The following is a 12,848-nucleotide window of genomic DNA, read 5'->3' on the forward strand; positions in this document are numbered from 1 at the left end:
TTTCAAGGAATAAGCGAAGAATAAAAAACAGGAAATCTCAGTATAGAGAAAATGCTGGCTGGGGGAGAAGTCCAGACCAATAAAAGGTGTTAATTGGATATGATAGGGGAGAGATGAGAAATGATTTTGTCTGTGTGAAAGGAGACAGAAGGAGATGAGAGACAGAGCTGGGGAAGAAGTGGGGGGTGGGGAGGGGTTTAATGAAAGCCAGAGGTCGATGTTAATGCCATCTAGTTGGAGGGTGCCCAGATGGAAGATGAGGTATTGTTCCTCCAATTTGCAGGTAGTCTAGTCTGGCAGTGGATAAGACCATTGTCAGACATGTCAACAATGTGATGGGATGGGGAATGGAAATGCGAGGCCCGTGGGAGATCCACACTATAGCAGCAGACAGAGCCAAGTTGCTCAACAAAGCGATCTTCCAGTCTGTGCCCAGTCTTTCCGAGGTAGAGGAGACCACAATGGGAGCACAGGATGACCCCTGCAGATTCACAAGAAATGTTGCTTCACTTGGAAGGACTGTTTGGGGCCCCAAATGGTGGTGAGGGAGATGGTGTGGTCACAAGTGGAGCATATCCTGTTATCACAGGGGTCTCTTCTCTGTAACCATCAGGCTCCTGAACGAACTCAAGATAATGCTCTCATGCTGCCCTTGCTTAGTGCTAATTGATTTTTCTTTCCATTGCAATCCAATGCTCTGTAAATTGTGCTCTTTATATGGCTGCACAAGTTTTAGAGATAACTTGCAGGTTTGTTCACTGAAAATCCTTCTCATTGTACCAGGTATAACGGTTCTTATGCCAATCACCATCAGTCTTCTCTGCTGGTTTCTGACCCATTCACTAGTGTCCACACACTTGATGACCTCAAATGCCTCTGTCAGAACCCCTCAGAGCCCGCAGTACGCAAATGTGCCGGAGAAACTCAGCAGGTCACGCAGCATCCACTGGCAGTTGACATTTCTAGCTTGGGCCATTCTTCAGGTCAATAGAAAACACAACTGCCTTTTACTTCCTGTGGATACTGCATCACCGGCTGAGTTTTTCCAGCACATTTGTGCACCACACTAGGCCCCAACATCTGCAGAATCCTTGTTTACCCCCTGTAACCTCCATAAACCTGAGTAGAATAAGCCTAGATCCTAAAGACTTTCCACTTAGCTGGCTTCTCATCACTGAAATCACTTCACTCGATCACTTCTGTGTCCTCTCCACAGCCTTTGCATCCTCTGTGAATGAGGGATCACAGATGTTTTAGGCTCGAGCAAACAACAAGTTGCTGCAGGGACTCCAAGGGTTAGTCACCATCCGTGGATCCTGTCCCAAAAGGTTGAATGACTCCCAATTTGTTGTTTGCTCACAAAACCAGGGGCCCTAGCGTGACTTTCTTGTTCTAGCTCTCTTATCTCTACATCTTAAGCCAGCATCCGAGATCGCTCTGGTTGTGCTTTATACATATACCAGCAGATCTTTGCATTGAAATGAATTAAAGATTGCAATTGGTAATGCAAAGCTGCTCGGATTAACACACAACAGACTTGAGGTTGGAGCTAGGGAAGGTGGCAGGGGTGGGCTTACCTCTGACATGTTCACTCGGCCTTCTTGGAAGGAACAGTCCGCTGCGTTCTGAGTGCAGATGTGACGGTACTTGCACCAGTGGCAGGGGAAGGAACCATCAACACAGGAGAGGCAACTGTGAGGAAGAGAAAGGGAGAGCAAAATCAGTATGAGTGAGAGACACCTGATGTCCAACCTGCACCTGGTCCCTCACTACTGTTTTTTTTCCTTTTACAAAAGTAAAGTTATTCAGTGATTTACAAGAAATCACATTAAATGCAAATTTACAGTATTTCAGTTTCACACAATTAACCTGTTCAAATTATAATATTGATCATCGGCATCCAGAATGGACTCAAGCCGCTGTAGCCAGGACATGAGGAGCAACCCCTTCAGATATTCAAATAGAGGCTGCAACCTCTCACACTCTATATATACACAAGATAAATTGTCTCCTCCCAGGCGCAGAAATTACAGGTGGTCGGGGAGCCTGTAAACTGAAAAAAAAAATCTATTACACGGTAGAGCTGGGAGCAACACTTTCCAGCCCAGGTCTCCAACGTAACATGCTTTCTGCTGTGGAATGAACATAATCTCACCATTGCCTGCAATCCCACTGGACAACTCCATCTGACCAGAGCTTCTGCTCCCAACAAGGCTCCTCCCACACTCTTCACCTCACCAATCTGAGGACGTACCCAACACATCATATCCCACCTCCTCCCCACCCTCTGGGATAGGGGTGAGGGGGATATGCAGTGGAAGGAACGAAACCTGGGAGACTGAGTAGCTCACTCTTGTCCCTCCCAAGGGTTCCAACATCAGGGAGAATCAGTCTGGAATGGAACAGGGATATTCAGCCCAGTGGGTCCAGGCACCCCTCACCTATTGATTCCATCTCCAACTCCTCCTGCCTCAGAAACACACCCAATATGTTAAAAACCCATTTCACCTTCCTCTTATCAGGAAAAAATTCACAAGTATGAGATCATGCACCACCTGATTCAAGGACATTTTCTTTCCCACCGTTATCAGACTCCTGAATGAACCCCACAATAGAAAATGAAGCTATCTTTGCTCCGCACCAACTGATCTCTCTACGTAACTCTGCACTTCTGTAATATACCTGTCTTCTTCTTCTTTGGCTTGGCTTCGCGGACGAAGATTTATGGAGGGGTAAATGTCCACGTCAGCTGCAGGCTCGTTTGTGGCTGACAAGTCCGATGCAGGACAGGCAGACACGGTTGCAGGGGAAAATTGGTTGGTTGGGGTTGGGTGTTGGGTTTTTCCTCCTTTGTCTTTTTTCAGTGAGGTGGGCTCTGCGGTCTTCTTCAAAGGAGGTTGCTGCCCGTTGAACTGTGAGGCGCCAAGATGCACGGTTTGAGGCGATATCAGCCCACTGGCGGTGGTCAATGTGGCAGGCACCAAGAGATTTCTTTAGGCAGTCCTTGTACCTCTTCTTTGGTGCACCTCTGTCTCGGTGGCCAGTGGAGAGTTCGCCATATAACATGATCTTCGGAAGGCGATGGTCCTCTGTTCTGGAGACGTGACCTATCCAGCGCAGTTGGATCTTCAGCAGCGTGTATCTTGTACTATGTATCACATACTTAACTGGTTTGCTCACAAAACAACCTCCATCGCTGCCTTTAAAGGGATAGATAAATATTCACAGTGGTGCAAGTGCAAAAACAAATGGGGTTATGTGGTTGGGATCCTTGTGGCACAGGAGGTTGTAAGGGATCTGATATAGAATAATAGAAGGTGGAATAGATTTAGAGAATTTGTTCCCATTGGTGGATGGGTTAAAAAGCACAGAATAAAAATGGTTGGCAAATGAACCTGAAGAGATATGAGGAAATATTTCCATGCATTTAGTGGTCAGGGTTGTGAGTAGAGGCAGGTTCAACTGAACAAGTACCTGAAAGAAAATACATTTACATGGCTTTGAGCAGAGGCAGAATGTGGGAATAGCTGGATTGGGCTAGTATTAAGCAGATGGCCAAATGGTCTTCTTCCCTGGTGCAGCCTTTCTGCGATTCAAGGTCTCAAGTGGTGGGTGGAATGGGCTCAAGGGGCCGAATGGTATTCTGTTGCTGTGTCTTGGATGGAAGTATGTCAATGGAGAAAGCGTTGCCAACCCACAATTGGTAAGTTGGAGCCACTTGCAGCCAAATGCACACCAACACTGCCAACCCATGCAGGGAGAATAGGCTCCCCAGCCAACTCACGCACTTAGCACCTGTATAAAAGGCCCATTAGCTAATTGGACCATAAATGTAGCAGAGACGCCTTGCCAAAACATCAGTTCTCCTGACTTTGTCAGTTTACAATCTACATGGAGCAGAGGACTGCAGTTGACAAAGTGAAATAGGCCCTGTTCCTGCTTCTCATCCCCAAGGTCCAGAACTGGACTGATGTTGATGTCTCCACAACCAGGGAGAATCTGGGAGGACTCCATCCCCTCATGCTTTGTGGTGGGAGGCTGCGAGCATCTAAGTGAAGGTGCTGAGGAGATCTGTGAGCATGTGGAGGCATTTTGATGTGATTTTGGGATTGAGGAGAAGTTCACAACATAAAACATAGAAATCTACAACACAGAAGCCATTCGGCCCACAGTGTTGAACCGACCTAATAACCTACTCTAACAACTGGCTAGAATTTCCTTACTGCATAACCCTCCATTTTTCCAAATTCCATGTACCTATCTAATTGTCCATTAAAAGATCCTATTCTCCCTGCCCCCACCACCATCGCCAGCAGTGCATTCCATGTATCCACCACTCTGTGTGGAAAACCTGCCTCTTGTATCACTATGCCGTCTTGTGTTCGCCATTTCACCCCTGGGTGAAGACCTCTGATCATCCACACAATCAATGCCTCTCATCAAGCACAATTCTTTCAGGTCACCCCTCATTCTTCATCATTCTAAAGAGAAAAGACGAAGTTCACCCAACTTATTCTCATAAGGCAAGCTCTCCAATTCAGGGAACATCCTTGTAAATCTCCTCTGCACCCTCCCTATAGGTTTCACATTTTTATTCTAGTGAGGCGACCAGAAATTAACACAATATTCCAAGTGGTGTCTAAGTAAGTTCTTGTATAGCTGCAACATTACCTCACCACTCTTGGACTCAATCGCATGGTCAATGAAGGCCAATGTACCATACACCTTCTTTACAACTTTATCAACCTAAGCAGCAGCTTTGAATATCCTACGGACACAAAACCCAAGATTTCTCAGTTCCTCCACATTGCTCAGTCCTCCCATTGACATTTTATTTTGCTTTCAAATTTGACCTATCGAAATTAACCGCCTCACACTTTTCTGGGTGACACTCCGTCTGTCACTTCTCAGCCCAGCTCTGTATCTTATTCAAGTTCTATGGGAAACCTAAACCCAAGGGGATGGATAGAACCCATTTCAAAGAAGGGGAATAAACAGGTAGTGGCACTGATGTGTAAGAGGGCAATGGATTGGAACGTTAGGGGTTTTCTCATTCGCCAATGTGGTGGGGGTCTTAAACTCAATGCCTGAAAGCAGACTGGAAATAGAATCCCCTGACAATCATAGGCATGGGTCTAAAAGCACAATCTGCTGGAGGATTTCAATGGGTCGAACAGCATCAGCAGGAGAAAAAGAGTGGTCATCGATGACAACCATTCTTTTTCACTCACAGATGCTGCTCAACCCAGAGTTCCTCCAGCAGTTTGCTTGTTGCTCCAGATTCCAGTTGTCTGTGGTCTCCTGTGTGCCTCCAAGGGGCTAATATAGATGGGCAACTTGGTCATCATGGATGAATTGGACCAAAGCTTCCATGCTCCATATACACTCCTCCATAATCTTCAGGGCAGCAGCCCAAGAGTTGGAATGTGGCTGGTCTCTTCTGGCCGACGCAAATATAATGGGATGAATGTCCTCCTTCAGCAGCATGAATTTCTGATCTTGCTATTCTGCTTCTATTCCCATTTCCATCAAGCCTCAGAAATCCATCCACCTCAGACTTGAGAATGCCTGAGTGTTCCCATTGCTCTATGAAGAAAAATTCCAAAGGGGCAAGTTGAGGAAAATTGGACCTGAGGGCTAAGGAATGGGATTGGACTGTCTTAGCTGCCATTCATTGATTTGTGCATTGCAGACCTTGTCAAATCCCACATATCCTTGGGCAGTGGTTCAATTTCATGCAAGGTTCAAGTCTCATGTGCTGAGACCTCCTGGGTGACAGGCCTGAGTTCCAGCTATCAGGGATCATTTGGGAGCACTGGGACTCAAATGTTAAATCTGGCTAACTGCTGCCTGGCAAAAGCCCTGAGACAAAAGTCACTTGGGGCCTTACAAGTCTACATTTAACACTCAAAAGTGATTGGAGCTGGAAAAAGGGTGGATCGATTAACGCAGAGGTTAGCACAACACTCTCATTGCACCAGCAACCGGGGTTCAAATCTGGGCTGTTTGTAAGGAGTTTGTATGTACTCCCTGAGAACTGTGTGGGTTTGCTGTGGTACTTCGGTTTCTTCCCATGTTCCAAAGATATATGGGGTATGTAGGTTAATCAGGTGTAATTGGGCAGCATGGGTTCCATGCGCTGGAAGTGTCTGTTACCATGCTGTCTCATTTAAAAAAAAGTCCACTTGGCAAATTCTCTGTTCAGGAAGGAAGTGAGATCCTGTGGAAGAGATGTACTGGAATGATTTCGGAGATATCAGCCCCAGGGCTGGACTGCAGCCTGGGGAGGTTGTTTTCATTGGAAGAAACAAACCAAACCCTAAAAGTGGATAAGATTGTGAGGGATTGTAAATAAAGGGGATTGTTCCTAAAGCAGAGATCATAGACTATGAGCTGAAGGGACTCTTTCTCTCACTCTGTGATACTGCATCATTTGAATCAATTGATGAGAACTTGAGTCATGGAGTTCTACACCTTTTGGCCCATCTTGTCCATGCTGACCAAATGGTTCCCAATTGATGGAGTTCTGCCCATATCCTACCACACCCTTTCTATCCATGCATCTGAATAAATATCTTTTAAACATTGTATGTTTACCCACATCAACTGCTTCCTATGGCAGCTCATACCTTATACTGACCAATCTCTGTGTGAAGAGAGTCCACCTTAGATCCCTTTTGTGAATCTCTATGTCAACTCTGCTCACCAACACCCCCCCCCCCCCCAACTCTCAGCTTCCCAAACTCCACGGAGAAATGTCGCAACCTATGTAGCCTCTCTGTACAATTATTGCAGCCCCCCCCCCCCCAGCCACACCAGTCACTTCCAGCACAATGGTGTCATACAGTGGCCAGACTTAAGCATGAGAGAATCATCAATCTATCACTGCATTTCCCTCACCCAAATCAGCCAAATCACCCAAATCAGCCCAGTAGTGTGGGTGAGCAGTCAGATAATTGGGGGTAAAATGGGGAGGAAGGGCAGGTGAAGAGCAATGAATTACAATGGGAAAAAACTGGGCGAATGGGATTGTTCTGAGAACTGCAGCCAAAGGGTCAATGGGCTGAATGACCTCCTCCTGTGTTGTACTGAGGACCAGGAACCAGGAGAAGATCATTCATGGATTACCCATTGCCTCCTGCTCCATCACTTGGAAGAACCTGTTCATCCCACACCGGTTCCTGCAGTCCCCTCCAAGCCCAGCAGCAGGGAGGCATGTCACCGTCGCTCAGTCCCCAAGGACTGGCCCAGGGGGAGAAGCATCAGCCACCATGAGTGCAGGCAGTGAAGGCACAGGATAGCAGAGCAGGGAGGATGGAAGAAGGAATTAAAATGATCAACAGTGCATGAGCATCAAGATGAAAAAGATGGCAGTAAATGCAAAAGAATCCAACCGAGAAAAGTAATCTGGGGGAGTTCTTAATTATTCATAACTTCAGGCAAAAAGACGAAAATGCATATTTCAAAAGGAACTTTCACATCTTTGAAGCAATTAGTTTGTACTTTTAATCTCTTAGGCCTCAGATTACATGGCGTACTTTCATTTAAGAAAATGCACAAAATTGTATCACAAAATTATAACCAGAAGCTAAAACAGTACTTAAAGTAATTTTTCGATTTTAATCATATTTGCACCAACTATATCAAAATGCATTATATCCAGCAAAAACATCCACACAGTTATTTTCTTTAAAATAAAAAGCTAGCTTGTTTATTAGGCTGATTAAAATGATGGTAATTGAAGGTTTATTAATATGGAAATTTATTTCATTCTTAAAAGCTTGTGTTAATTAACATGGAACCTTGAATGTCAGTCGGCAATAAACATGGGTTTTTCTTTAGTATGAAAATATATCAGATTCATTTGTTTCTCTTGGTGACAAAACCCCATGTCACCAACCCCACCTCAATACCATTCCCCCCCCAACTACCAGAACACCTAAATTCAAACCTCCGCCTCCATTTCAGTTCTACACAGTTGGGTTCTGGAAATTCACGCAGAGGGAGGATTTCTATCTCTGCCTTAAGCAGATTGAAGGATGCTAAAATTTTCAAAATGTAATTGTCAATATAGCAGCCAATTTTCATGCATCAAAATCCCAAAATATGATGATCCTATTTTACAGGATAAAGTTTTGGCCCAGAGCATGATGGCAGACATCCATGCGCTTAACATGACACTGTTCTGAGGAACAGCAAGAATAATATTCCCAGTGTCCTGGATAATAGTTATCCACCAGTCAACATCACTGTAAAATGGATAAGCACACTGCTATCCTAGCAGTATGTACACATCTTTGCTTTATCCATTTGGTTGCTGCCTCTTCTATGTCATCATCACCTCAGATTCTACTATCTTTACAATTGTGTTTTATTGTTCATCGACATCAGTAATAGAACCAGCATTTGCTGTCCATACAGACTGAAGGACATACTAAACCAAAGCAGTAATTGGCCATCGGGTCCATCGACCCTGCTCTGCCATTCAACAAGACCTTGACTGATCTGGGCTTGGACTTAGATCCCCTTACCCATCCATTCCCTACGACTCTTAATTACCATTCTATGAAAAAAAATGATCTGCTTGTGCCTTAAATATATTTAATGAGGCAGCCTCTGCCTGCTTCCTTGGGCAGTGAATTCCAGTTTCACCACTTTCTGGGAAAAACAGTTCCTCTTTCTTTCTATCTTAAATATACTTCTCTGAATTTTGAAGCTATGTTCTCCTAGCTCTCATCACACCAATCTCCCTTTCATAATTTTACATGGTTCTAGTAGATCTCCTAAATTTCAATTAGTATAGTTCCAGGTGAATTAATCTCTCCTCATAGACTAAGCCCCCTCATTTCCTGAATCAAGCTAGTAAACCTCCTCTGCACTGCCTCCAAAGCCAGTGTATCCTTTCTCAAGTAAGGTGACCTTACTGGGCTGCACGCAGTACTCCAGGTGCTGCCTATCACTAGTACCCTGTAAAGTTGCAGCAGGACCTCCCTGCTCTGAATTTCAATGAACTTTCCAATTGGCCCTGAACTGTGCAGGCGATTATGATTCAACCAAGACAGAGACAAAGGACATCCCACTCCCCTGAAGAATAAAGTGAAAGGATATTTATGAGAATGTATTGTCATATATGGAGTATAATGTACAGATACACTGAAATTTTTACTTGCTACAGCTATAGGTAATAATTGTGTCCATTAATTACCACAAATGTACCATGAGACAGAAAAAGAGATAATAAATTGAAAAAGACAATTGCAAATAGGACAAAAAATGTGACATTACAATTGTCCAGGCAGATCTTTTGGTGGTCCTAGAGTTAAAGTTAGAGTCAGGGTAGCACAGGGATCCTAAGAGCTGTTGGATACAAAGTGTTGTTGAACCTAGAGGTGCTGGACTTGAGGCTTCTGTATCTATTGCCTGAAGGTAGCAGTGGAAAGAGTTGTGGCCAGGCTAAGGCAGCGTCTCACATTGATGTCTTCAATGGCCTTGAATGACATTCGGAGAAACAACAACTGCAGATGTCAGAGTCGATGAACAATGAGATGCCAGAGGGACTCAGTGGGTCGGGCAGAATCCATGGAGAGAAACAGCCAGTCAACAGTTTGAGTCAAGGCCTGTTATTGAGATAATTCCACATTAAGATTGCTGAATGGCCATTTCCCATGATTATTTTTTTAAATCCAAATTCATTCAATGACTTGAAGATAAATGGAGCATTTAAGACTGATTTAAGAGTAAATCATTTATGAGTTTAAGAAATTGTAGATTTAATAGGCTTCTGGATAGAAGCCATATTAATGGAGGGACTGGAGGGATATCTATCAAGTACAAGCATTTTACTTTGGTTTGAGTGATGTCTTAGGCTCTGTAACTGTGCTGAGACCAGTTCTAAATTCCCCAGTTGCCTTGCTGGGCTTTAAACTTGCACTTCAGGATCATGAGACGTGCTTCTAGATCCCATAGCTTTAACCAGTCTGCTCTCATGCCCACGTGCTTTGTGGAGAATGAAATCTGCCGTCCTTATCCTGAAACATTAGTCTCGTGAACTGAGCACCATCGCTGCAGAGTCCTCAACAGTACAAGGCTCAGCAACTTCCTGAGGAGCATTTAGGGAAGGGTAATAAATGCAGTCTACCTAACAGATGATAAGGTTTGGGCTGCTTCTGGTAGTGGGACTGAGAAGATACAGTAAGCCACTGGCTTCTGCACACCATTACATATGTTTTACATTCATCCATTTATTCATATGGCGGTTCATCTCCACCTGCCCTCCAGACCTTCTAAAAGTGTGCTGACTCCCTGACTCAACTGCATCAGGCCAATGTGTGCAGAGAATGCTGTGAAATATGGAGACATGCTTACTCAGATACTTTGCTTAACCCTTATGATTAATAGAGCTCAATAAGATCCACTTGTCAACCTCCTATGCTAGGATTTTAAAGAAACAAAATTATGAAAAGAATAGATAAGATAGAAGCAGAGCGGTTGTTTCAACTGGTAGGTGAAACTAGAATGAGCGGACTGACCCTCAAGATTCTGGGGAGTAGATTTAGGACAGAGTTGAGAAGGACCCGCTTTTCCCAGAGAGTAGTGAATCTGTCAAATTCCTGTCCAAGGAAATGGTAGAAGCTGCCTTATTGACAGTATGTGAGACACAGTTAGATTCTTGAAGAATAGGGGAATTAAGGGTTCTGGGGAATGGGCAGATAGGTGGAGTCAAGGCCAGATCTCATTGAGTGGTGGAGTAGGCTCAACAGGCGACACATCTGATCCTTGTTCATCTTCGGTTCCTATGTTGAGGAAGTGCTGAAAGCAAATAGAATTATGATATTTAAGGGTATTTGGAGATGTACATGGATAGGGATGTTTTAGAACATAGAACATCACTTAGAATATTACAACACTGTACAGATCCTTTGGCTCATAATGATGTGCCAACCTACTCAACAATCTAAACTTTCCCTACCTCACACCCATAACCTTCGATTCTTGTTATATCCATGTGCCTGACTAAGAGTCTTTTGAATTTCCTTAACGCACCAGCCTCTACCCCTGGCAATGCATTCCAGGAACCCACCACTCTCTGTGTTTAAAAACTTACCCCTGACATCTCCTCAAAACTTTTCTCACCTCTGGTATTTACTACTGTCGCCCGGGAAAAGGTGCTGGCTGTCCACCATCTCTATGCCTCTCATAATCTTGTAGACCTCTTTGAAATCACCTCTCATCCTTCTTTATTCCAAAGAGAAAAACCCTAGCTTTCTGTTAACCTTGCCTCACAAGACATGTTCTCCAATCTAGGCAATGTCTTGGTAAATCTCCTTAGCTTCCACATCCTTCCTGCAATGAATGATCAGAATTGAACACAATATTGCAAGTGTAATCTGACCAGACTGATATAGAGCTGCAACATTTTTTTTGGAGTGATACAAGACAAATCCAAGCAAATGGGACTAGCTTTGGCAACCTGGCCAGCAAGGACAAGTTGGGCCGAAGGACCTATTCCGAGATGTATAGCCCTATGGTCGTGAAACTACGAAGGTAGAAAGTGATAATGTTTGACTGTGAAATACAAAGAAATCCTCTGCTGACTTCGCTAACTTTCTGATGAAAGTGGGGGGGATTCCTAATGACAGGTAAGAGATGCCATAGCAAGCTCCCACCAACAGAATGGGGCTCCAAACCAGATCATCAGCTTTAGTAACGTTTGAGGAATAAGTGTTGGCAATGCACTGTGGAGAAGCTCTTAGTGACATCAAGTCTTTGTACCAAAGACAGCAGGCAGTACTTCACTCCAGTGGCCTGAACCAAAAGATGGAATCCTCAATAGTATAGCCTCACTACTTGTGTGTGCCTCCAATTTGTAAATGAAAACTAAATGTCAGTTCCAAGTGTAAAAGGTGTATGGCATCCTTTGGTAGGCAGAAATGTTGAGAAATTCCACCTAATACCTGTCAATATTTGCAGAGATCCTTGGTCCCTTTGAGAGGATTAGTGTTTTGAATGGTGAGAGGGAGTGAGGGACATTGGAGCCATCCCAGTGGTGGAGGGGACTGTGATGAGGAAGGGGAGAGAGTGCGCTGACACAAAGCTGCATCGGTACTCACGACTGGTGAACACTGCAGTTGTAGAACACAAAATCGGTGCTGGCAAACTTCTTGCCGGTCTCCTTTGACTTGAGGTACAACTTCACCACTCGCTTGTCTCCTGCACAGAGCAAAAGCATCATTAAACATGAATCCCCACAGATAATAGAGGGCACTGATGTCAAACACTCCTTATGGAACTTCTTATCTTCCACCCTGATGGAAACCCAGCCCACCAATTCCACATTCCCAGTGAAACCTATGCCTGGGATCCCAACATTCCTACTGAATCGCATCCCTGCATCCCAGCATTCCCATTGAAACCAATTCCAAGATCCCAACATTCCCAGTGAAACCCACCTGCTGGGATCCCAACATTCTCACTGAATCAAATTCCTTCACTCTGACCTGGTACGCTAATCCAACCATCTGAATCCTGAATGAAAACCTTTACTCATTCAAGTACATGGGCTCCTGGGCTTCACTTTGTCAAACATTTTATGCACCTTGCTGAGGCCATTCCTGATGACCTGCTAACTCCACCATTCATTAACTAAGTCTCCTTGTTCCTCCTCACAGCCTGCTTACAGATCCCATCATTCTTATCCATGCAGGAAGTATGTTCTCAGGGACCCTACCCTTTCTTTCTAACACCCCCAGCAAATGAGACAAATGTATTTCCAATGTAAGTCCGATATCAAGTCCGATACCCTTGCTTTACTGGTTCTTGGGTTGTGAGCAAGTTCAAATTTAGGTTTA

General features: G+C 44.4%; 1 protein-coding gene across 7 annotated transcripts in view; it reads right to left on the reverse strand.

Annotated features, from left to right (window-relative positions):
- Positions 1-12,848, reverse strand: part of LOC138763359 (plexin-A1-like) — a 339,669-nt gene that overhangs the window by 157,180 nt on the left and 169,641 nt on the right. For 5 of the 7 annotated variants that reach the window (XM_069937350.1, XM_069937352.1, XM_069937351.1 and 2 more), the window contains 2 exons: positions 12,111-12,210; positions 1,578-1,692 (listed from right to left, as the gene is read on the reverse strand). In XM_069937350.1, the coding sequence (XP_069793451.1) occupies positions 1,578-1,692; positions 12,111-12,210 (215 nt within the window). Of the gene's footprint in view, positions 1-1,577; positions 1,693-7,482; positions 10,810-12,110; positions 12,211-12,848 lie in introns of those variants that run through there. The other 2 variants (XM_069937356.1, XM_069937355.1) reach the window with 2 other exon arrangements.

This window comes from Narcine bancroftii, chromosome 5, assembly GCF_036971445.1.
Source record: "Narcine bancroftii isolate sNarBan1 chromosome 5, sNarBan1.hap1, whole genome shotgun sequence".
Lineage (NCBI taxonomy): Eukaryota > Metazoa > Chordata > Chondrichthyes > Torpediniformes > Narcinidae > Narcine > Narcine bancroftii.